Here is a 26528-nt window from a genome sequence, read left to right as displayed (position 1 = left end):
TTTAGATAATTTTAATATAAAATTTCTAATCCTCCTCTCTTTAATTTTTATTTGTAATAGTTTTATAATTATTTTTTAATTATAAAATAGAAAAAAAATAAAGCTATAATTTTTTTTTTAAAAAAATCAGAATATTTCACATAAAAAATAATACTCCTTCTGTCCATATTTCATGCCATTTTTCTTTTTTGGAAAATAATTACACACTTTAATCTCATTTTAAATTTTTTGATTTTATTTTTTTTAAATTTTAATTAAACTAATTAGTTATCTTAATCTTAATTTATAATTATTTATATTATCGGATAATTATTTTCATTAATACATTCTTAATTATCTACTAATTACATCCCTCCTAAAATACAGTGTCTACAGTGTAGCTCCCTCCGTCCCATATACCATGTCCATGTTGCCGTTTCTGTCAATCCCACATACCATGTCACTTTTCTTTTTTGGAAAATAATTACGCACTTTAATCTCATTTTAAATTTTTAAATTTTATTTTTTTTTAAATTTTAATTAAACTAATTAGTTATCTTAATATTTATAATTATTTATATTATAAAATAATTATTTTTACTAATATATTTTTAATTATCTACTCATTATAACCCTACTAACATGTAGCAGCAGCACGACGGAGGGAGTAAATACTAAGCTTCTACTAAGGGTGTGTTTGTTTGAGGAATTTGTTTGAATTTCTACTATTCATCCTATTTTTTTCCCCAAAAACATCAAATCAAACACCTATTTTTTATTTTTTTTATATTATACTAAAAATTAATTTACATTCAAAACATCACATCAACACCTATTTATATCACATCATACAACTATGCAAATTCAAAATTTTTACTATTCAAATCCAAATTCAAAACTCAAACCCTAAAACAAACACACCCTAAACGCGCATTAATTTAAATTGGTAAGCCCTAATTTTACGAACGGCCAAACTGCACGAATCCGCAGGCTGCGACCTGGGTAACCGTACAGGCTGGAGGCGGCGGAGACGGCGGTGAAGGCGATGAAATTCAGCGTGAAGGCATGGAGCAAGGGCGGAGCTCGGGCGGGGGTACTGCAGGTCGGCGGCAGCTGTTGTTTGGAAACTCCAGCTCTCCTCCTCACTACACGCAAGGGTTTGCCTTCCTTCATTTCCCCTGACCTGCTGTCTACTCTCCCGTCGCCGGACTCTCGCCTCCTCCAATTTAGTCCTCTTCACTTGTGCGTCACTTTAATCATCTTCTTCTTTCTGTTTTTTCTTTGATTTTGTTTACTTATGTTCTATTTAGCTGTGTGGCGCGACGTTTCCGGATTGCGGATTAGGTATTCGTGATGGTGTATGATCGAGGAATTGGACAGAATTTGAATTGTAGTTAGTGTCGATTGTTACCTTGATTTTCGATGCATTTTGCAGCGCAGAAGGAATCTCTATGAAAACGATATCCGAATTGGGAGGGCTGCATCAGATGCTTGGTTTGAAAGATCATGTGTTTGTGGCCGTCCCGAGGGATTCAATTATATCCTTGCCGGATTACCAGAGCGCTAACAGGCTGGGAGCTTCTTTCGAGACTCCTTGTGGTCGACTGCTGGTAAAAAACTTATGTTTCAAAGTGTTTTTTCACTCAATCTTGTGGTAGTGTTGTTCAGTGCTGCTATGTTCAATTTTCTTGACGGATGGGATTTTGACAGATGAAACCAAAGCAGTATATGGAAATGATTTCATCGATGAAGCCGGATATATGGTCCACATTGGCAGATGAAGTCCCTGCATGGGTTTCTGAAAAGAGAAACAGAGCCTCGGTTGATCGAACTGTGAGATGGCTTGATGAATGCCTACCGTCGGATCTTGCTTCCAATGTACGTGCTAAATGTGTTCCTATTTATCAGGTTATTTACTTTGATTTAATGAGCAAGTGAAGATACCTTTTAGGGAGTTATGATATGGTTACTTTCGCATCAGCCGACACTTATAATTGGAACCTATGAAATGAGAAAGTTATCATAGGCGAATGTGCTGTGTTGGTTTTCAATTTTTTCAATGCACAGAATATGTGCAAGACAGGGATGATTATCTTGTGAATTGTGTGAGAACATTGCTCATTGATTTGTTGTTAATATAGAGACACTTAAGTTGAACTAGCCAGTGAATACCAAAAGCAGTTGATTGCCTCCTAATTTGGCCTTATTTCATCAAACCAGAGACGAGGTTAGATAAATCAGGAAATGCATCATTTCATTTGAATGAGTTGTTGACTTTAAATCGAGAAAAGCATTTTTACCAGCAATCTGGTAGCTCCTCTTTTCATATTAAATTGTTCATCCTACGAGTCTGGAAAGTGGTCCATGGGCACATGGAAATGGTTGAAAACATTGTAAAAACCTCGGCTTGTGTTTTAGGCATTTAATTTGGTAGCAGAATTGTGATATATTTGTAATTAATTAACTGACTTATAACTTGATATTGGTGAATTAAATGCAGTAATGGTGAATTAAATGCAGTACTGCATATGTTAATTCTGAAATGTAGACAGGCGGAGCTGCATTTGGGACAATTGTGGGAGGCTCACGAATTGATGAACGGAAGTGCTGTGCAGAAGAAGTTGCAAAGCGAAATGTGTCAGGTGTTCATAACAACTTATGTCTTTTGAGGATTTCTGGAAATTTATAGATGATGCCGACTTGTGAGCCAATCATATTATTTCACATTATAAAGAAATGCAAAAGCTACAACAAGTTATATATATATATATATATATGTATATTCATTATTTCATATGAGAGATTTAATCTTTGAAGAAAAATGTAATAAATTACGAGATAAAATAAAATATGACTACTGTCAAACCTACTCAAATATTCAATATTCAGCTCAACATTTCCTCGTCTTTTTAGGCTGTAATGCTTATTGTATGATTTCAAACCTGCCATTTTCATTATATTTACTTACAAGAAATTGTATTGTATAGGATTCTGCATAGGAGGCTTTGGCCTTGGGGAAAGTCTGGATGATCGCCCTGCTCTTCTCCGTGCTATTATTGTATGTATTTATCTCGTCTCCATCAATAGCGTGTTGCTTCAGTGGAGCAGTATATCAAATTTATCATATTTATAACTTTCATGTCAAGCAAAGGGTATCGAAATTCCATGTCATCTCGCATAAGTATTTAACCAGAAATTTGTTGCTTTATCATATTTGATTTGCATCTTAAGATAAACTTGTGCAACAGTGACAAAACTGGCACCACCAAGATAGAATTGTGTATGCAATCTAATATTACTATATCTATATATATGTATCTCTACAACAATATCTGTGCATATCATAATTTTTGTAACTTTTATGTACTATTTCTGGGAAACCATTATATTCTATGACAAATTTCCAATGACCAAGTGCCAGACGAATTGCATAGTTTGTCATCTCATCTCAATTTGCTATGATATTCCTATTGTTCCATTTCCTTTGTAATTTTATTTTTTTTCTTATCTGTGTTGGAAATTCAGTGTTGATTTGGTGTCTCTTTACTTGAAAACGCAGGAACATTTACCAGAAAACAAACCCCGTCAGATTTGTGGTCTTGGGCTTCATGGTAATTTTTAGTCTTGATATTACTATTATACGTTGTTCCTCTTGTTTTGCCAAGTCTCTATGTCTTGGGCTCTGTTTTTGCTTATCGCACAACCAGCATGACACCATTTATTGGTTATAGAATCACAGTACTTGGTTTAATTTGATGTATGCAAACTGTGTTCACGATTATCCACTAAATGGGCCATTAAACCTTTGAACGTTTTAAGTTAGGAGGAGTTCGTTTATGGCCTTATTCATATACCACCATGAAATTCCTCGGCAATGAATATCTTCTGTTTTTAAAATTTCAGAGGAAATCTTGCAAGGTGTTGCTGTTGGGGTTGACCTATTTGACTCGACGTACGGTACCAATCCTTAACTCTATTTAACGCTTCAATCTTGCCCAAAAGAAAAAGGAAAACTACAATCATGCCAACTTTTTTTATCATGTCGGATAGTTATATAGCATATAGATTCTATCGTGATCATTCTTTGGGTAAAATTCTGATATGAAGTTCAATCTCCAACAGATATGTTTACCATCTTACACTTGGAGGATTTGCCCTTACATTTGCTTCTGCGGAAAACAAGAAACACGATGTTTGTGATCAGCTAACTGAACTTACTGGTAGTGACGGCACCAAGATCAATCTAAAAGCAACAATTTACAGGTCATTCATCTTTTGCTTGTTCAATTTTTTTCCATCAAATTCTCAACTAACTTTGCCGCCGTCATAAACCTGTGATATACAATAAAAACTAGTAATGCCATATTAAACCTATGTTTACTACGAACCTAAATGTTGTCGATCATTAGCTAAACTTCTCTTGGAATGGGAACTATTGACTCTGTTTCTCGGTAACTTCTTTAAAGGATAAAAAGTGTGTTTTTTGGGGTGAGTGTTTTTTTCTTTTATTCCCATAAATGAATAGTACTTTCTTCGTCATCGAATTGTATGGTCAAACATTTGGGCATAAGTTTTTAATTAGTAATTGATACGATTCGACTTTTATAGTGAAAAAAATGCAAGAATGATAAAAAATTTTTTTACTAAAATGATAAATGGGAATATTTATTCCAAAAAAGAAAGTGTGACATATATTTGGATGACAAAGAGAATATAAGATATTGAATGCAAAATTTTAGTTATATTATATTTGTAGTATGCATGCACTACTAGATGCTATAGTAGCATGGCATCGGCATTCAATCAAATGAATAATTTCTATGGTGTAACTATTGTAGCATGATATGTTTAATTGGAATAGAAAGGGAATGATTGAGATTTGGATATTCTTGCAAATGGGAGATAGTTTTTTTTTTTTGGAACATCGATTAAGTGCTTAGATGCTGTGTTGGCTTAGCGTAAAAATTTAAATTTCAACATCAACTAGATATGCTAAAAAAAGTACTTGTGTTTGCTGCAATTACATTACTCTCGTCTCTTTGTCGATCATTGATTAGTGTTTATATGAGATCTCACTCGTGTAGTAAAAAAGGATCACACAATTTATGTGGCTTTTCGATATTCATTTCTACAGGAAAGACACATCGCCTATCGTCGAGGATTGCAAGTGCTACACATGTAAGAATCATACAAAGGCTTGCATAAACCATCTGTTCAACGTGCACGAAATGCTGGCGCAGATTCTATTAGAAATGTACGAATCATCGACTCCTTGTTCCATCACTTGCACATTATTTTTGTCCATCATTTTATAACTATTTGTCCATCTCAAATGTTCTCAACCACAACACCCACCATTACCTCGGATTTTTCCGAACAATAAGGGAAGCAATCCAAATAGGAAGGTTCGAGATGCCAAATGGGTACTACTATTGGCAAATCAAGTGCGGCCTTATTTGATAGCCACAACCCACCAAGTGGGCTTGATACAGTTAAAGTTAAACCAAAAAGAGATGCCACCTGGATTGTGGTTATTATATTGAGCATCACTTCAGCTGCTACTATTGTTTATGGCATCTACCAAAGAAGAAGGTGAAGATTTCCTTGATCTCTTTGCCATGATTTCCTTAATCTCTTAAAAAGTCACATGATTCGGTAAGAGAGCATCAGTCACAATGCATGAATGTCAGTCACAATGCAGTTTTTAATTCATTCATTCCATCATTTATATAAATTGATTTTTGATGGTCTCGTCGTGTCGACTTAAGTTTTGTTTTGCTGTAAAAAAACAAAAGTATTGCATGTTATATTATATGTGTTTCCTTTCTTTTCTCTGCAGCGGAGTGAATGGGCATTGCTGAGGAGGGGTGGGGTATGTATATGCATCACTCGTTCCGTAGGGGAAATATGCGCTGCAATGCTCTCTGCTCTCTGCCTACTCAAGTAAGTAACTAACTCTCGACTTTCTCATTTTATTAAGAATACTTTCCATTTCCATCTCCATCACCATCTCTTCTCTCCATCTCTATCTCTATCCCTAACTCGTCTACCTTTCCTTCATTCTTTGTTCTTGCCCAATCCAAGTCTGTTGGTGATAGTAATTAAGGAAACCATTAGTCATAAGATCTTTTAAAATCTTATTATTATATTATGACCGTTATGGTCTCTATTTATTTTTACAAGTAATTTTTTTTTTAAAAAATCTTTATAATTAAAAATTATTCATATTATATATATATATTACTATAATACTAGTGAAATCATTACGAAAAAAAAAATCTTTTAAACTATGACCGTTTTATTTCTATTTATTTTTAGAAATAATTTTTTAATATTTTTATATTTATAATACTAATGAAATCACTAGTGATCGGACGTACTTCGGGAGCATGTAAAATCCTGCAAGATTTAATCTTATTTTTTCATTATTGTTACACAAATGCTATTACTTTTTATACTCATATTTTTTACCAACTATCAATATAATATCAATATTATTTAATTTTCGTTCACAACCCAAATATGACCGTAGTTTTTTAGTAGAAGGTTAGTATTTATTATATATTGTTTTTAATGTGAAATATTCTGATTTTTTTAAAAAAATATTATAGCTTCATTTTTTTTTTCTATTTTATAATTAAAAAACAATTATAAAACTATTGCAAATAAAAAGTAAAGCGAAGAGGATTAAAAAATTTCTTTTATCTAAATTATATTATTTGAATGCAATATTTATCTTCTCAATTAATATATTTTATTTCCTCTTACAAATAAAACTATTACAAATAATCCCAGGGACGTTGCAGGTATGCGTAGTCGAATGTGTGTTTGAAGTATTGCAACCTGTTACTTAAATGAATATGTACTTTTTGTTACATTTTGAATTTTATAATTAAAAAATATCCAAAAAGAGTAATATGATTTCTAGTATTCATGTGGATGTATGTGTGAACATTAATTTTTTGTCCACTAATTGTTGAACATATTTTCATAAGGCAAATGAGTCAAATTTTATTTAAAACGTTTAAAATAGTTGTCATGCTGTGCTTAATAAATTTTTCACGGGCATTTTTTTTCTTCCCCTGAGTTATGAACATATTGTTTGCGAGTTGTTACTAAGTAGTCTTAGTTTTGAGAATTTGATGAATTGTATTTCGCAATAATAATGCTTTGGACAATTTCATAATAACTGTTATATGAAAGACTAGTGTAAGCATGATTTGTGTTTTCTTTACTTAAATATCTTACTTTCAAAAGGTATACGTAAAAGTATTGAGAGATGACTTCTCTGATGCACCATTGCAGTTCGATACAAAATTATTGCTGGAAAAGGTTTCAGCCTATCGGTGGATTTAAAGGAAAAGGCTTCAGCATATCGGTGGATTCATATTTCAAGGTATCTTGCTTCCATTATTTGAGAAAGTTATATCATATTTTTTTTAAAAAAAATGTGGCAATTTAAAGCTGGTATTGCTCCCCCCGCCACGCAAAAAATTTGTGCATTTTTTGCGAGGGAGGGAGTAATATTTTTTTGGGTTGGCGCGGGCCGTTTTAAAATTCAAGCCCATAGGCCCGGCTTGATTATGCATTGGGGTTGAAAATCCAAACCAAGGCATAGCCCGGTTTCAAATTATACCGGGCCATACCAGCCCAGCCCAGATTTTAAAAATAAATTGTCTTCTTTTATTAAACAATAAATTATATTAATCTAAATTGATATAATTACGAAAATATTTTTATTGATAATTAAGAAACTAAATAATAATTAATTATTAATTTTATGTTAAAGTTAATATAATATTAAAAAAATATTTTTACTTACCTTATTTTAATAATTTGGACCGTGCCTAGCACGTAAAAATTTGCATAGACCTCGAAACGGTTTGGTTATTCAACCATGCTGGGCTGGCCCGACCTTTATATAGTTTGGATCTAATTTTTAGACCAAAATTTTTATTTTTCGTGTCGTATATGGATTGGATAGTAGTAGACTCTACATAAATTTTACCTACAAACTAAATACACTAAAAAATAAGTTAGGATAAAGTCCCGGGACGTAAAAGTAAATATATTTCTATATGCATAATGCTAAATTAAATTCAATGCATAAATGTAAAAGCAAATGGACGAATTACTCCCTATGATGTATTCGGACGTCCGATCGTCCGGCCACTCCCTCTCGTATGCATCTAAAAAGATTTTAACTGGAAATTAGTATATAAGTATAGGAAACAACAAAATAATAATAAAATCACTTACCTTCGATTTGAAATCGAGATCGAAGGATCTTTGCGGATCCTATCGTCTCCACACAAGCTTTACCTACAAATTAAAAATACTAAAAAACAAGTTAGTATAAAATTTAGGAACAAAATTAAAACATGCAAGTCCCGGGACGTAAAGATGATTCTATTACTATATGCAAGAAAATAAAATAAATGGAAAGCGTAGATTAAAAGAAAAAGTAGGAGATACTCTCTATTATGGGTTCGGTCAATATCCTTCGAGTTCGAAGGATATCCGCGGATCCTCTCGTCTCCCATAAGCTTTACCTACAAAATAAAAACACTTAAAAAACAAGTTAGTAAAAAATTTAGGAACAAAATTAATGCATGCAAGTCCCGGGATATGCAAGAAAATAAAATAAATGGAAAGCGTAAATTAAAAGAAAAAGTAGGAGATACTCCCTATTATGGGATATCCTTCGAGTTCGAAGGATATCCGCGGATCCTCTCGTCTCCCATAAGCTTTACCTATAAAATAAAAACACTTAAAAAACAAGTTAGTATAAAATTTCGGAACAAAATTAATGCATACAAGTCCCGGGATATGCAAGAAAATAAAATAAATGGAAAGCGTAAATTAAAAGAAAATGTAGGAGATACTCCCTATTATGGGATATCCTTCGAGTTCGAAGGATATCCGCGGATCCTCTCGTCTCCCATAAGCTTTACCTACAAAATAAAAATACTTAAAAAACAAGTTAGTATAAAATTTAGGAAAAAAATTAATGCATGCAAGTCCTGCAATATACAAGAAAATAAAATAAATGGAAAGCGTAAATTAAAAGAAAAAGTAGGAGATACTCCCTATTATGGGATATCCTTCGAGTTCGAAGGATATCCGCGGATCCTCTCGTCTCCCATAAGCTTTACCTACAAACTAAAAACACTTAAAAAACAAGTTAGTATAAAATTTAGGAACAAAATTAATGCATGCAAGTCCCGGGATATGCAAGAAAATAAAATAAATGGAAAACATAAATTAAAAGAAAATGTAGGAGATACTCCATATTATGGGATATCCTTCGAGTCGAAGAATATCCGCGGATCCTCTCGTCTCCCATAAGCTTTACCTACAAAATAAAAACACTTAAAATACAAGTTAGTATAAAATTTAGGTACAAAATTAATGCATGCAAGTCCCGGGATATGCAAGAAAATAAAATAAATGGAAAGCGTAAATTAAAAGAAAAAGTAGGAGATACTCCCTATTATGGGATATCCTTCGAGTTCGAAGGATATCCGCGGATCCTCTCGTCTCCCATAAGCTTTACCTAAAAAATAAAAACACTTAAAAAACAAGTTAGTATAAAATTTAAGAAAAAATTAATGCATGCAAGTCACGGGATATGCAATAAAATAAAATAAATGGAAAGCGTAAATTAAAAGAAAAAGTAGGAGATACTCCCTATTATGGGATATCCTTCGAACTCGAAGGATATCCGCGGATCCTCTCGTCTCCCATAAGCTTTACCTACAAAATAAAAACAATTAAAAAACCGTTAGTATAAAATTTAGGAACAAAATTAATGCATGCATGTATGTCCCGGGATATGCAAGAAAATAAAATTAATGGAAAGCGTAAATTAAAAGAAAAAGTAGGAGATACTCCCTATTATGGGATATCCTTCGAATTCGATGGATATCCGCGGATCCTCTCGTCTGCCATAAGCTTTACCTACAAAATAAAAACAATTAAAAAACCGTTAGTATAAAATTTAGTAACAAAATTAATGCATGCATGTATGTCCCGGGATATGCAAGAAAATAAAACTAATGGAAAGCGTAAATTAAAAGAAAAAGTAGGAGATACTCCCTATTATGGGATATCCTTCGAGTTCGAAGGATATCCGCGGATCCTCTCGTCTCCCATAAGCTTTACCTACAAAATAAAAACACTTAAAAAACAAGTTAGTATAAAATTTGGGATCAAAATTTATGCATACAAGTCCCGGGATATACAAGAAAATAAAATTAATGCAAAGCGTAAATTAAAAGAAAAAGTAGGAGATACTCCCTTTTATGGGATATCCTTCGAGTTCGAAGGATATCTGCGGATCCTCTCGTCTCCCATAAGCTTTACCTACAAAATAAAAACACTAAAAAAACAAGTTAGTATAAAACTTAGGAACAAAATTAATGCATGCAAGTCCCGGGATATGCAAGAAAATAAAATAAATGGAAAGCGTAAATTAAAAGAAAAAGTAGGAGATACTCCCTATTATGGGATATCCTTCGACTTCGAAGGATATCCGCGGATCCTCTCGTCTCCCATAAGCTTTACCTACAAAATAAAAACAATTAAAAAACCGTTAGTATAAAATTTAGGAGAAAAATTAATGCATGCATGTATGTCCCGGGATATGCAAGAAAATAAAATTAATGGAAAGCGTAAATTAAAAGAAAAAGTAGGAGATACTCCCTATTATGGGATATACTTCGAGTTCGAAGGATATCCGCGGATCCTCTCGTCTCCCATAAGCTTTACCTACAAAATAAAAACAATTAAAAAACAAGTTAGTATAAAATTTAGGAACAAAATTAATGCATGCATGTATGTCCCGGGATATGCAAGAAAATAAAATTAATGGAAAGCGTAAATTAAAAGAAAAAGTATGAGATACTCCCTATTATGGGATATCCTTCGAGTTCGAAGGATATCCGCGGATCCTCTCGTCTCCCATAAGCTTTACCTATAAAATAAAAACACTTAAAATACAAGTTAGTATAAAATTTAGGAACAAAATTAATGCATGCAAGTCCCGGGATATGCAAGAAAATAAAAAAAATGGAATGCGTAAATTAAAAGAAAAAGTAGGAGATACTCCCTATTATGGGATATCCTTCGAAGGATATCCGCGGATCCTCTCGTCTCCCATAAGCTTTACCTACAAAATAAAAACACTTAAAAAACCGTTAGTATAAAATTTAGGAACAAAATTAATGCATGCATGTATGTCCCGGGATATGCAAGAAAATAAAATTAATGGAAAGCGTAAATTAAAAGAAAAAGTAGGAGATACTCCCTATTATGGGATATACTTCGAGTTCGAAGGATATCCGCGGATCCTCTCGTCTCCCATAAGCTTTACCTACAAAATAAAAACAATTAAAAAACCGTTAGTATAAAATTTAGGAACAAAATTAATGCATGCATGTATGTCCCGGGATATGCAAGAAAATAAAATTAATGGAAAGCGTAAATTAAAAGAAAAAGTAGGAGATACTCCCTATTATGGGATATCCTTCGAGTTCGAAGGATATCCGCGGATCCTCTCGTCTCCCATAAGCTTTACCTACAAAATAAAAACACTTAAAAAACAAGTTAGTATAAAATTTAAGAAAAAATTTATGCATGCAAGTCCCGGGATATGCAAGAAAATAAAATAAATGGAATGCGTAAATTAAAAGAAAAAGTAGGAGATACTCCCTATTATGGGATATCCTTCGACTTCGAAGGATATCCGCGGATCCTCTCGTCTCCCATAAGCTTTACCTACAAAATAAAAACAATTAAAAAACCGTTAGTATAAAATTTAGGAACAAAATTAATGCATGCATGTATGTCCCGGGATATGCAAGAAAATAAAATTAATGGAAAGCGTAAATTAAAAGAAAAAGTAGGAAATACTCCCTATTATGGGATATCCTTGGAGTTCGAAGGATATCCGCGGATCCTCTCGTCTCCCATAAGCTTTACCTACAAAATAAAAACACTTAAAAAACCGTTAGTATAAAATTTAGGAACAAAATTAATGCATGCATGTATGTCCCGGGATATGCAAGAAAATAAAATAAATGGGAAGCGTAAATTAAAAGAAAAAGTAGGAGATACTCCCTATTATGGGATATCCTTCGAGTTCGAAGGATATCCGCGGATCCTCTCGTCTCTCATAAGCTTTACCTACAAAATAAAAACATTTAAAAAACAAGTTAGTATAAAATTTAGCAACAAAATTTATGCATGCATGTATGTCCCGGGATATGCAAGAAAATAAAATAAATGGAAAGCGTAAATTAAAAGAAAAAGTAGGAGATACTCCCTTTTATGGGATATCCTTCGAGTTCGAAGGATATCCGCGGATCCTCTCGTCTCCCATAAGCTTTACCTACAAAATAAAAACACTTAAGAAACAAGTTAGTATAAAATTTAGGAACAAAATTAATGCATGCAAGTCCCGGGATATGCAAGAAAATAAAATTAATGGAAAGCGTAAATTAAAAGAAAAATGTAGGAGATACTCCCTATTATGGGATATCCTTCGAGTTCGAAGGATATCCGCGGATCCTCTCGTCTCCCATAAGCTTTACCTAAAAAATAAAAACACTTAAAAAACAAGTTAGTATAAAATTTAAGAAAAAATTAATGCATGCAAGTCCCGGGATATGCAAGAAAATAAAATAAATGGAAAGCGTAAATTAAAAGAAAAAGTAGGAGTTACTCCCTATTATGGGATATCCTTCGAGTTCGAAGGATATCCGCGGATCCTCTCGTCTCCCATAAGCTTTACCTACAAAATAAAAACACTTAAGAAACAAGTTAGTATAAAATTTAGGAACAAAATTAATGCATGCAAGTCCCGGGATATGCAAGAAAATAAAATAAATGGGAAGCGTAAATTAAAAGAAAAAGTAGGAGATACTCCCTATTATGGGATATCGTTCGAATATCCGCGGATCCTCTCGTCTCCCATAAGCTTTACCTACAAAATAAAAACAATTAAAAAACCGTTAGTATAAAATTTAGGAACAAAATTAATGCATGCATGTATGTCCCGGGATATGCAAGAAAATAAAATTAATGGAAAGTGTAAATTAAAAGAAAAAGTAGGAGATACTCCCAATTATGGGATATCCTTCGAGTTCGAAGGATATCCGCGGATCCTCTCGTCTCCCATAAGCTTTACCTACAAAATAAAAACACTTAAAAAACAAGTTAGTATAAAATTTAGGAACAAAATTAATGCATGCAAGTCCCGGGATATGCAAGAAAATAAAATAAATTGAAAGCGTAAATTAAAAGAAAAAGTAGGAGATACTCCCTCGAAGGATATCCGCGGATCCTCTTGTCTCCCATAAGGTTTACCCTACAAAATAAAAACAATTAAAAAACCGTTAGTATAAAATTTAGGAACAAAATTAATGCATGCATGTATGTCCCGGGATATGCAAGAAAATAAAATTAATGGAAAGCGTAAATTAAAAGAAAAAGTAGGAGATACTCCCTATTATGGGATATACTTCGAGTTCGAAGGATATCCGCGGATCCTCTCGTCTCCCATAAGCTTTACCTACAAAATAAAAACAATTAAAAAACCGTTAGTATAAAATTTAGGAACAAAATTAATGCATGCATGTATGTCCCGGGATATGCAAGAAAATAAAATTAATGGAAAGCGTAAATTAAAAGAAAAAATAGGAGATACTCCCTATTATGGGATATCCTTCGAGTTCGAAGGATATCCGCGGATCCTCTCGTCTCCCATAAGCTTTACCTACAAAATAAAAACACTTAAAAAACAAGTTAGTATAAAATTTAAGAAAAAATTTATGCATGCAAGTCCCGGGATATGCAAGAAAATAAAATAAATGGAAAGCGTAAATTAAAAGAAAAAGTAGGAGATACTCCCTTTTATGGGATATCCTTCGAGTTCGAAGGATATCCGCGGATCCTCTCGTCTCCCATAAGCTTTACCTACAAAATAAAAACACTAAAAAAACAAGTTAGTATAAAACTTAGGAACAAAATTAATGCATGCAAGTCCCGGGATATGCAAGAAAATAAAATAAATGGAAAGCGTAAATTAAAAGAAAAAGTAGGAGATACTCCTTATTATGAGATATCCTTCGAGTTCGAAGGATATCCGCGGATCCCCTCGTCTCCCATAAGCTTTACCTACAAAATAATAACAATTAAAAAACCGTTAGTATAAAATTTAGGAACAAAATTAATGCATGCATGTATGTCCCGGGATATGCAAGAAAATAAAATTAATGGAAAGCGTAAATTAAAAGAAAAAGTAGGAGATACTCCCTATTATGGGATATCCTTCGAGTTGCGGATCCTCTCGTCTCCCATAAGCTTTACCTACAAAATAAAAACACTTAAAAAACCGTTAGTATAAAATTTAGGAACAAAATTAATGCATGCATGTATGTCCCGGGATATGCAATAAAATAAAATTAATGGAAAGCGTAAATTAAAAGAAAAAGTAGGAGATACTCCCTATTATGGGATATCCTTCGAGTTCGAAGGATATCCGCGGATCCTCTCGTCTCTCATAAGCTTTACCTACAAAATAAAAACACTTAAAAAACAAGTTAGTATAAAATTTAGCAACAAAATTTATGCATGCAAGTCCCGGGATATGCAAGAAAATAAAATAAATGGAAAGCGTAAATTAAAAGAAAAAGTAGGAGATACTCCCTTTTATGGGATATCCTTCGAGTTCGAAGAATATCCGCGGATCCTCTTGTCTCCCATAAGCTTTACCTACAAAATAAAAACACTTAAGAAACAAGTTAGTATATAATTTAGGAACAAAATTAATGCATGCATGTCCCGGGATATGCAAGAAAATAAAATTAATGGAAAGCGTAAATTAAAAGAAAAAGTAGGAGATACTCCCTATTATGGGATATCCTTCGAGTTCGAAGGATATCCGCGGATCCTCTCGTCTCCCATAAGCTTTACCTACAAAATAAAAACAATAAAAAAACCGTTAGTATAAAATTTAGGAACAAAATTAATGCATGCATGTATGTCCCGGGATATGCAAGAAAATAAAACTAATGGAAAGCGTAAATTAAAAGAAAAAGTAGGAGATACTCCCTATTATGGGATATCCTTCGACTTCGAAGGATATCCGCGGATCCTCTCGTCTCCCATAAGCTTTACCTACAAAATAAAAACAATAAAAAAACCGTTAGTATAAAATTTAGGAACAAAATTAATGCATGCATGTATGTCCCGGGATATGCAAGAAAATAAAACTAATGGAAAGCGTAAATTAAAAGAAAAAGTAGGAGATACTCCCTATTATGGGATATCCTTCGACGGATATCCGCGGATCCTCTCGTCTCCCATTAGCTTTACCTACAAAATAAAAACAATTAAAAAACCGTTAGTATAAAATTTAGGAACAAAATTAATGCATGTATGTATGTCCCGGGATATGCAAGAAAATAAAATTAATGGAATGCGTAAATTAAAAGAAAAAGTAGGAGATACTCCCTATTATGGGATATCCTTCGACTTCGAAGGATATCCGCGGATCCCCTCGTCTCCCATAAGCTTTACCTACAAAATAATAACAATTAAAAAACCGTTAGTATAAAATTTAGGAACAAAATTAATGCATGCATGTATGTCCCGGGATATGCAAGAAAATAAATTAAAGGAAAGCGTAAATTAAAAGAAAAAGTAGGAGATACTCCCTATTATGGGATATCCTTCGAGTTCGAAGGATATCCGCGGATCCTCTCGTCTCCCATAAGCTTTACCTACAAAATAAAAACACTTAAAAAACCGTTAGTATAAAATTTAGGAACAAAATTAATGCATGCATGTATGTCCCGGGATATGCAAGAAAATAAAATTAATGGAAAGCGTAAATTAAAAGAAAAAGTAGGAGATACTCCCTATTATGGGATATCCTTCGAGTTCGAAGGATATCCGCGGATCCTCTCGTCTCCCATAAGCTTTACCTACAAAATAAAAACACTTAAAAAACCGTTAGTATAAAATTTAGGAACAAAATTAATGCATGCATGTATGTCCCGGGATATGCAAGAAAATAAAATTAATGGAAAGCGTAAATTAAAAGAAAAAGTAGGAGATACTCCCTATTATGGGATATCCTTCGAGTTCGAAGGATATCCGCGGATCCTCTCGTCTCCCATAAGCTTTACCTACAAAATAAAAACACTTAAAAAACAAGTTAGTATAAAATTTAGGAACAAAATTAATGCATGCAAGTCCCGGGATATGCAAGAAAATAAAATAAATGGAAAGCGTAAATTAAAAGAAAAAGTAGGAGATACTCCCTCGAAGGATATCCGCGGATCCTCTTGTCTCCCATAAGCTTTACCCTACAAAATAAAAACAATTAAAAAACCGTTAGTATAAAATTTAGGAACAAAATTAATGCATGCATGTATGTCCCGGGATATGCAAGAAAATAAAATTAATGGAAAGCGTAAATTAAAAGAAAAAGTAGGAGATACTCCCTATTATGGGATATCCTTCGAGTTCGAAGGATATCCGCGGATCCTCTCGTCTCCCATAAGCTTTACCTACAAAATAAAAACACTTAAAAAACAAGTTAGTATAAAATTTAGGAACAAAATTAATGCATGCAAGTCTCGGGATATGCAAGAAAATAAAATAAATGGGAAGCGTAAATTAAAAGAAAAAGTAGGAGATACTCCCTATTATGGGATATCGTTCGAATATCCGCGGATCCTCTCGTCTCCCATAAGCTTTACCTACAAAATAAAAACAATTAAAAAACCGTTAGTATAAAATTTAGGAACAAAATTAATGCATGCATGTATGTCCCGGGATATGCAATAAAATAAAATTAATGGAAAGCGTAAATTAAAAGAAAAAGTAGGAGATACTCCCTATTATGGGATATCCTTCGAGTTCGAAGGATATCCGCGGATCCTCTCGTCTCCCATAAGCTTTACCTACAAAATAAAAACACTTAAAAAACCGTTAGTATAAAATTTAGTAACAAAATTAATGCATGCATGTATGTCCCGGGATATGCAAGAAAATAAAATTAATGGAAAGCGTAAATTAAAAGAAAAAGTAGGAGATACTCCCTATTATGGGATATCCTTCGAGTTCGAAGGATATCCGCGGATCCTCTCGTCTCTCATAAGCTTTACCTACAAAATAAAAACATTTAAAAAACAAGTTAGTATAAAATTTAGCAACAAAATTTATGCATGCATGTATGTCCCGGGATATGCAAGAAAATAAAATAAATGAAAAGCGTAAATTAAAAGAAAAAGTAGGAGATACTCCCTATTATGGGATATCCTTCGACTTCGAAGGATATCCGCGGATCCCCTCGTCTCCCATAAGCTTTACCTACAAAATAATAACAATTAAAAAACCGTTAGTATAAAATTTAGGAACAAAATTAATGCATGCATGTATGTCCCGGGATATGCAAGAAAATAAAATTAATGGAAAGCGTAAATTAAAAGAAAAAGTAGGAGATACTCCCTATTATGGGATATCCTTCGAGTTCGAAGGATATCCGCGGATCCTCTCGTCTCCCATAAGCTTTACCTACAAAATAAAAACACTTAAAAAACCGTTAGTATAAAATTTAGGAACAAAATTAATGCATGCATGTATGTCCCGGGATATGCAAGAAAATAAAATTAATGGAAAGCGTAAATTAAAAGAAAAAGTAGGAGATACTCCCTATTATGGGATATCCTTCGAGTTCGAAGGATATCCGCGGATCCTCTCGTCTCTCATAAGCTTTACCTACAAAATAAAAACACTTAAAAAACAAGTTAATATAAAATTTAGCAACAAAATTTATGCATGCAAGTCCCGGGATATGCAAGAAAATAAAATAAATGGAAAGCGTAAATTAAAAGAAAAAGTAGGAGATACTCCCTTTTATGGGATATCCTTCGAGTTCGAAGAATATCCGCGGATCCTCTTGTCTCCCATAAGCTTTACCTACAAAATAAAAACACTTAAGAAACAAGTTAGTATATAATTTAGGAACAAAATTAATGCATGCATGTCCCGGGATATGCAAGAAAATAAAATTAATGGAAAGCGTAAATTAAAAGAAAAAGTAGGAGATACTCCCTATTATGGGATATCCTTCGAGTTCGAAGGATATCCGCGGATCCTCTCGTCTCCCATAAGCTTTACCTACAAAATAAAAACAATAAAAAAACCGTTAGTATAAAATTTAGGAACAAAATTAATGCATGCATGTATGTCCCGGGATATGCAAGAAAATAAAACTAATGGAAAGCGTAAATTAAAAGAAAAAGTAGGAGATACTCCCTATTATGGGATATCCTTCGACGGATATCCGCGGATCCTCTCGTCTCCCATTAGCTTTACCTACAAAATAATAACAATTAAAAAACCGTTAGTATAAAATTTAGGAACAAAATTAATGCATGCATGTATGTCCCGGGATATGCAAGAAAATAAAATTAATGGAAAGCGTAAATTAAAAGAAAAAGTAGGAGATACTCCCTATTATGGGATATCCTTCGAGTTCGAAGGATATCCGCGGATCCTCTCGTCTCCCATAAGCTTTACCTACAAAATAAAAACACTTAAAAAACCGTTAGTATAAAATTTAGGAACAAAATTAATGCATGCATGTATGTCCCGGGATATGCAAGAAAATAAAATTAATGGAAAGCGTAAATTAAAAGAAAAAGTAGGAGATACTCCCTATTATGGGATATCCTTCGAGTTCGAAGGATATCCGCGGATCCTCTCGTCTCTCATAAGCTTTACCTACAAAATAAAAACACTTAAAAAACAAGTTAATATAAAATTTAGCAACAAAATTTATGCATGCAAGTCCCGGGATATGCAAGAAAATAAAATAAATGGAAAGCGTAAATTAAAAGAAAAAGTAGGAGATACTCCCTTTTATGGGATATCCTTCGAGTTCGAAGAATATCCGCGGATCCTCTTGTCTCCCATAAGCTTTACCTACAAAATAAAAACACTTAAGAAACAAGTTAGTATATAATTTAGGAACAAAATTAATGCATGCATGTCCCGGGATATGCAAGAAAATAAAATTAATGGAAAGCGTAAATTAAAAGAAAAAGTAGGAGATACTCTCTATTATGGGATATCCTTCGAGTTCGAAGGATATCCGCGGATCCTCTCGTCTCCCATAAGCTTTACCTACAAAATAAAAACAATAAAAAAACCGTTAGTATAAAATTTAGGAACAAAATTAATGCATGCATGTATGTCCCGGGATATGCAAGAAAATAAAACTAATGGAAAGCGTAAATTAAAAGAAAAAGTAGGAGATACTCCCTATTATGGGATATCCTTCGACGGATATCCGCGGATCCTCTCGTCTCCCATTAGCTTTACCTACAAAATAAAAACAATTAAAAAACCGTTAGTATAAAATTTAGGAACAAAATTAATGCATGTATGTATGTCCCGGGATATGCAAGAAAATAAAATTAATGGAATGCGTAAATTAAAAGAAAAAGTAGGAGATACTCCCTATTATGGGATATCCTTCGACTTCGAAGGATATCCGCGGATCCCCTCGTCTCCCATAAGCTTTACCTACAAAATAATAACAATTAAAAAACCGTTAGTATAAAATTTAGGAACAAAATTAATGCATGCATGTATGTCCCGGGATATGCAAGAAAATAAATTAAAGGAAAGCGTAAATTAAAAGAAAAAGTAGGAGATACTCCCTATTATGGGATATCCTTCGAGTTCGAAGGATATCCGCGGATCCTCTCGTCTCCCATAAGCTTTACCTACAAAATAAAAACACTTAAAAAACCGTTAGTATAAAATTTAGGAACAAAATTAATGCATGCATGTATGTCCCGGGATATGCAAGAAAATAAAATTAATGGAAAGCGTAAATTAAAAGAAAAAGTAGGAGATACTCCCTATTATGGGATATCCTTCGAGTTCGAAGGATATCCGCGGATCCTCTCGTCTCCCATAAGCTTTACCTACAAAATAAAAACACTTAAAAAACCGTTAGTATAAAATTTAGGAACAAAATTAATGCATGCATGTATGTCCCGGGATATGCAAGAAAATAAAATTAATGGAAAGCGTAAATTAAAAGAAAAAGTAGGAGATACTCCCTATTATGGGATATCCTTCGAGTTCGAAGGATATCCGCGGATCCTCTCGTCTCCCATAAGCTTTACCTACAAAATAAAAACACTTAAAAAACAAGTTAGTATAAAATTTAGGAACAAAATTAATGCATGCAAGTCCCGGGATATGCAAGAAAATAAAATAAATGGAAAGCGTAAATTAAAAGAAAAAGTAGGAGATACTCCCTCGAAGGATATCCGCGGATCCTCTTGTCTCCCATAAGCTTTACCCTACAAAATAAAAACAATTAAAAAACCGTTAGTATAAAATTTAGGAACAAAATTAATGCATGCATGTATGTCCCGGGATATGCAAGAAAATAAAATTAATGGAAAGCGTAAATTAAAAGAAAAAGTAGGAGATACTCCCTATTATGGGATATCCTTCGAGTTCGAAGGATATCCGCGGATCCTCTCGTCTCCCATAAGCTTTACCTACAAAATAAAAACACTTAAAAAACAAGTTAGTATAAAATTTAGGAACAAAATTAATGCATGCAAGTCTCGGGATATGCAAGAAAATAAAATAAATGGGAAGCGTAAATTAAAAGAAAAAGTAGGAGATACTCCCTATTATGGGATATCGTTCGAATATCCGCGGATCCTCTCGTCTCCCATAAGCTTTACCTACAAAATAAAAACAATTAAAAAACCGTTAGTATAAAATTTAGGAACAAAATTAATGCATGCATGTATGTCCCGGGATATGCAATAAAATAAAATTAATGGAAAGCGTAAATTAAAAGAAAAAGTAGGAGATACTCCCTATTATGGGATATCCTTCGAGTTCGAAGGATATCCGCGGATCCTCTCGTCTCCCATAAGCTTTACCTACAAAATAAAAACACTTAAAAAACCGTTAGTATAAAATTTAGTAACAAAATTAATGCATGCATGTATGTCCCGGGATATGCAAGAAAATAAAATTAATGGAAAGCGTAAATTAAAAGAAAAAGTAGGAGATACTCCCTATTATGGGATATCCTTCGAGTTCGAAGGATATCCGCGGATCCTCTCGTCTCTCATAAGCTTTACCTACAAAATAAAAACATTTAAAAAACAAGTTAGTATAAAATTTAGCAACAAAATTTATGCATGCATGTATGTCCCGGGATATGCAAGAAAATAAAATAAATGGAAAGCGTAAATTAAAAGAAAAAGTAGGAGATACTCCCTTTTATGGGATATCCTTCGAGTTCGAAGGATATCCGCGGATCCTCTCGTCTCCCATAAGCTTTACCTACAAAATAAAAACACTTAAAAAACCGTTAGTATAAAATTTAGTAACAAAATTAATGCATGCATGTATGTCCCGGGATATGCAAGAAAATAAAATTAATGGAAAGCGTAAATTAAAAGAAAAAGTAGGAGATACTCCCTATTATGGGATATCCTTCGAGTTCGAAGGATATCCGCGGATCCTCTCGTCTCTCATAAGCTTTACCTACAAAATAAAAACATTTAAAAAACAAGTTAGTATAAAATTTAGCAACAAAATTTATGCATGCATGTATGTCCCGGGATATGCAAGAAAATAAAATAAATGGAAAGCGTAAATTAAAAGAAAAAGTAGGAGATACTCCCTTTTATGGGATATCCTTCGAGTTCGAAGGATATCCGCGGATCCTCTCGTCTCCCATAAGCTTTACCTACAAAATAAAAACACTTAAGAAACAAGTTAGTATAAAATTTAGGAACAAAATTAATGCATGCAAGTCCCGGGATATGCAAGAAAATAAAATTAATGGAAAGCGTAAATTAAAAGAAAAATGTAGGAGATACTCCCTATTATGGGATATCCTTCGAGTTCGAAGGATATCCGCGGATCCTCTCGTCTCCCATAAGCTTTACCTAAAAAATAAAAACACTTAAAAAACAAGTTAGTATAAAATTTAAGAAAAAATTAATGCATGCAAGTCCCGGGATATGCAAGAAAATAAAATAAATGGAAAGCGTAAATTAAAAGAAAAAGTAGGAGATACTCCCTATTATGGGATATCCTTCGAGTTAGAAGGATATCCGCGGATCCTCTCGTCTCCCATAAGCTTTACCTACAAAATAAAAACAATAAAAAAACCGTTAGTATAAAATTTAGGAACAAAATTAATGCATGCATGTATGTCCCGGGATATGCAAGAAAATAAAACTAATGGAAAGCGTAAATTAAAAGAAAAAGTAGGAGATACTCCCTATTATGGGATATCCTTCGACTTCGAAGGATATCCGCGGATCCTCTCGTCTCCCATAAGCTTTACCTACAAAATAAAAACAATTAAAAAACCGTTAGTATAAAATTTAGGAACAAAATTAATGCATGCATGTATGTCCCGGGATATGCAAGAAAATAAAATTAATGGAATGCGTAAATTAAAAGAAAAAGTAGGAGATACTCCCTATTATGGGATATCCTTCGACTTCGAAGGATATCCGCGGATCCCCTCGTCTCCCATAAGCTTTACCTACAAAATAATAACAATTAAAAAACCGTTAGTATAAAATTTAGGAACAAAATTAATGCATGCATGTATGTCTCGGGATATGCAAGAAAATAAAATTAATGGAAAGCGTAAATTAAAAGAAAAAGTAGGAGATACTCCCTATTATGGGATATCCTTCGAGTTCGAAGGATATCCGCGGATCCTCTCGTCTCCCATAAGCTTTACCTACAAAATAAAAACACTTAAAAAACCGTTAGTATAAAATTTAGGAACAAAATTAATGCATGCATGTATGTCCCGGGATATGCAATAAAATAAAATTAATGGAAAGCGTAAATTAAAAGAAAAAGTAGGAGATACTCCCTATTATGGGATATCCTTCGAGTTCGAAGGATATCCGCGGATCCTCTCGTCTCTCATAAGCTTTACCTACAAAATAAAAACACTTAAAAAACAAGTTAGTATAAAATTTAGCAACAAAATTTATGCATGCAAGTCCCGGGATATGCAAGAAAATAAAATAAATGGAAAGCGTAAATTAAAAGAAAAAGTAGGAGATACTCCCTTTTATGGGATATCCTTCGAGTTCGAAGAATATCCGCGGATCCTCTTGTCTCCCATAAGCTTTACCTACAAAATAAAAACACTTAAGAAACAAGTTAGTATATAATTTAGGAACAAAATTAATGCATGCATGTCCCGGGATATGCAAGAAAATAAAATTAATGGAAAGCGTAAATTAAAAGAAAAAGTAGGAGATACTCCCTATTATGGGATATCCTTCGAGTTCGAAGGATATCCGCGGATCCTCTCGTCTCCCATAAGCTTTACCTACAAAATAAAAACAATAAAAAAACCGTTAGTATAAAATTTAGGAACAAAATTAATGCATGCATGTATGTCCCGGGATATGCAAGAAAATAAAACTAATGGAAAGCGTAAATTAAAAGAAAAAGTAGGAGATACTCCCTATTATGGGATATCCTTCGACGGATATCCGCGGATCCTCTCGTCTCCCATTAGCTTTACCTACAAAATAAAAACAATTAAAAAACCGTTAGTATAAAATTTAGGAACAAAATTAATGCATGCATGTATGTCCCGGGATATGCAAGAAAATAAAATTAATGGAATGCGTAAATTAAAAGAAAAAGTAGGAGATACTCCCTATTATGGGATATCCTTCGACTTCGAAGGATATCCGCGGATCCCCTCGTCTCCCATAAGCTTTACTTACAAAATAATAACAATTAAAAAACCGTTAGTATAAAATTTAGGAACAAAATTAATGCATGCATGTATGTCCCGGGATATGCAAGAAAATAAATTAAAGGAAAGCGTAAATTAAAAGAAAAAGTAGGAGATACTCCCTATTATGGGATATCCTTCGAGTTCGAAGGATATCCGCGGATCCTCTCGTCTCCCATAAGCTTTACCTACAAAATAAAAACACTTAAGAAACAAGTTAGTATAAAATTTAGGAACAAAATTAATGCATGCAAGTCCCGGGATATGCAAGAAAATAAAATTAATGGAAAGCGTAAATTAAAAGAAAAAGTAGGAGATACTCCTTATTATGGGATATCCTTCGAGTTCGAAGGATATCCGCGGATCCTCTCGTCTCCCATAAGCTTTACCTAAAAAATAAAACACTTAAAAAACAAGTTAGTATAAAATTTAAGAAAAAATTAATGCATGCAAGTCCCGGGATATGCAAGAAAATAAAATAAATGGAAAGCGTAAATTAAAAGAAAAAGTAGGAGATACTCCCTACTATGGGATATCCTTCGAGTTCGAAGGATATCCGCGGATCCTCTCGTCTACCATAAGCTTTACCTACAAAATAAAAACACTTAAAAAACAAGTTAGTATAAAATTTAGGAACAAAATTAATGCATGCATGTATGTCCCGGGATATGCAAGAAAATAAAATTAATGGAAAGCGTAAATTAAAAGAAAAAGTAGGAGATACTCCCTATTATGGGATATCCTTCGAGCGGATCCTCTCGTCTCCTATAAGCTTTATCTACAAAATAAAAACACTTAAAATACAAGTTAGTATAAAATTTAGGTACAAAATTAATGCATGCAAGTCCCGGGATATGCAAGAAAATAAAATAAATGGAAAGCGTAAATTAAAAGAAAAAGTAGGAGATACTCCCTATTATGGGATATCCTTCGAGTTCGAAGGATATCCGCGGATCCTCTCGTCTCCCATAAGCTTTACCTACAAAATAAAAACACTTAAAAACAAGTTAGTATAAAATTTAGGAACAAAATTAATGCATGCAAGTCCCGGGATATGCAAGAAAATAAAATAAATGGAAAGCGTAAATTAAAAGAAAAAGTAGGAAATACTCCCTATTATGGGATATCGTTCGAGTTCGAAGCATATTCGCGGATTCTCTCTTCTCCCATAAGCTTTACTTACAAAATACAAACACTTAAAATTAGTTACCATGAGAAAGACAAAAAATTTGAATAAACTAATCATGATCAATGATAAATTCATAATAAACATCAAGAATTCAATCGGAAAGACATAAAATTGGAATAAACCAATAAAGATTAATGATAATTTCATAATCAATCATCAAGAATTCAATCGGAAAGACATATAATTGCACTAAACCAATCAAGATTAATGATAATTTCATAATCAATCGTCAAGAATTCAATCGGAAAGACATAAAATTGGAATAAACCAATCAAGATTAATGATAAATTCATAATCAATCATCAAGAATTCAATCGGAAAGACATAAAATTGGAATAAACCAATCAGGATTAATGATAATTTCATAATCAATTATCAAGAATTCAATCGGAAAGACATAAAATTGGAAGAAACCAATCAAGATTAATGATAAATTCATAATCAATCATCAATAATTCAATCGGAAAGACATAAAATTGGAATAAACCAATCAAGATTAATGATAAATTCATAATCAATCATCAATAATTCAATCGGAAAGACATAAAATTGGAATAAACCAATCAAGATTAATGATAAATTCATAATCAATCATCAAGAATTCAATCGGAAAGACATAAAATTGGAATAAACCAATCAAGATTAATGATAATTTCATAATCAATCATCAAGAATTCAATCGGAAAGACATAAAATTGGAATAAACCAATCAAGATCAATGATAAATTCATAATCAATCATCAAGAATTCAATTGGAAATAAAAGAAACCCCCGAAAGAAAAGGGAGAACCGAATCGAACCAACCTTGTGCGTTAGAGAAGAGAAGAGACTGATCATTGAAGCCATGGATATAGAAGAACCTTCCGATCTTTTGCACCCTCAAAATCTGAATGCATTCGGAAATCCCAAAACCTTTCTCCAAGACACCAACCAAGAGAGAGATAGAGATAGAGATAGAGATAGAGATAGAGATAGATGATTGTGGTTCTTGCAACTGTATCTATGTATGTATGATATCTTTATATATATATAACAAATCACCCTTGGACAAAACAAAGGAATTTTAATTAATTAATTAATTGTTTTAACAAATGACCGGTGGACATAAAACAAATGAATTTTAATTAATTAATTAATTGTTTTTATTTTATAAATTATTAAATATTTTTAGTTTTTTATTTTTATATAAAACTTACCATATTTAAAATAAATTTACCATATTTACAAATTTACAAATTTTTCAAATTATTGAATATTTTCAGTTTTTTATTTTTATATTAAAACTTACCATATTTACAAATTTACTATATTTTCAAATTCTTAAATATTTTCAGTTTTTTATTTTTATATTAAAACTTACTATATTTACAAATTTACTATATTTTCAAATTCTTAAATATTTTCAGTTTTTTATTTTTATTTTATAACTTACCATATTTTTTAAAAAAAACTTACCATATTTACAAATTCACTATATTTTCAAATTATTAAATAACAATGGTTTAACATGAT

The 26528-nt window shown here is 32.7% G+C and overlaps 1 protein-coding gene and 2 long non-coding RNA genes across 9 annotated transcripts; 1 reads left to right on the top strand and 2 right to left on the bottom strand.

The window, feature by feature from the left end:
- Positions 1-938: 938 nt before the first annotated feature.
- LOC127265281 (uncharacterized) lies at positions 939-9054 on the top strand. Of its 2 annotated transcripts, none has more exons than XM_051295016.1 (12): positions 939-1221; positions 1415-1589; positions 1690-1857; positions 2528-2621; positions 2967-3037; positions 3539-3590; positions 3883-3931; positions 4102-4242; positions 5114-5233; positions 5364-5571; positions 5819-5922; positions 7285-9054. In XM_051295016.1, exons 1-10 carry the CDS (start codon positions 1025-1027, stop codon positions 5437-5439), a joined length of 1143 nt encoding a protein of 380 aa, XP_051150973.1. In that variant the 5' UTR covers positions 939-1024; the 3' UTR covers positions 5440-5571; positions 5819-5922; positions 7285-9054. The 2 variants fall into 2 exon arrangements, with proteins under 2 accessions (XP_051150973.1, XP_051150972.1); XM_051295015.1 differs by having other exon boundaries at positions 5322-5571.
- On the bottom strand, positions 8037-24512 carry LOC127265282 (uncharacterized). 6 transcript variants are annotated; one of them, XR_007841927.1, is made up of 11 exons: positions 24416-24512; positions 23411-23608; positions 22193-22396; positions 19180-19377; positions 17362-17565; positions 15160-15357; positions 11354-11557; positions 9736-9939; positions 9335-9535; positions 8239-8732; positions 8037-8168 (listed from the first exon to the last, which is right to left on the bottom strand). It is a non-coding gene; the product is annotated as an uncharacterized LOC127265282 (long non-coding RNA). The 6 variants fall into 6 exon arrangements; XR_007841931.1 differs by lacking the exons at positions 9736-9939; positions 11354-11557; positions 15160-15357; ... (3 more) ...; positions 23411-23608; positions 24416-24512 and adding exons at positions 10750-10954; positions 13169-13256; XR_007841929.1 differs by lacking the exons at positions 9736-9939; positions 11354-11557; positions 15160-15357; ... (3 more) ...; positions 23411-23608; positions 24416-24512 and adding an exon at positions 13169-13262.
- LOC127265284 (uncharacterized) lies at positions 8792-9221 on the bottom strand. Its single transcript, XR_007841933.1, has 2 exons — positions 9135-9221; positions 8792-8933 (listed from the first exon to the last, which is right to left on the bottom strand). It is a non-coding gene; the product is annotated as an uncharacterized LOC127265284 (long non-coding RNA).
- Positions 24513-26528: the final 2016 nt, after the last annotated feature.

Source organism: Andrographis paniculata, unplaced genomic scaffold (genome assembly GCF_009805555.1).
Source record: "Andrographis paniculata isolate CXL003 unplaced genomic scaffold, ASM980555v1 Contig72END, whole genome shotgun sequence".
Lineage (NCBI taxonomy): Eukaryota > Viridiplantae > Streptophyta > Magnoliopsida > Lamiales > Acanthaceae > Andrographis > Andrographis paniculata.
The sequence above is the reverse complement of the archived record's forward strand: the minus strand, read 5'-3'. Positions and strand labels throughout refer to the sequence as shown.

What these genes read in the sequence shown, in the direction of transcription:
- LOC127265281 (XM_051295015.1), top strand. Translation starts at nt 1,025, where the DNA reads ATGAAATTCAGCGTGAAGGCATGGAGCAAGGGCGGAGCTCGGGCGGGG. An exon ending in CAATTTAGTCCTCTTCACTT is followed by an intron (nt 1,222 to 1,414) that starts GTGCGTCACTTT and finishes TGCATTTTGCAG; the next exon opens with CGCAGAAGGAATCTCTATGA. An exon ending in TGCAAAGCGAAATGTGTCAG is followed by an intron (nt 2,622 to 2,966) that starts GTGTTCATAACA and finishes TGTATTGTATAG; the next exon opens with GATTCTGCATAGGAGGCTTT.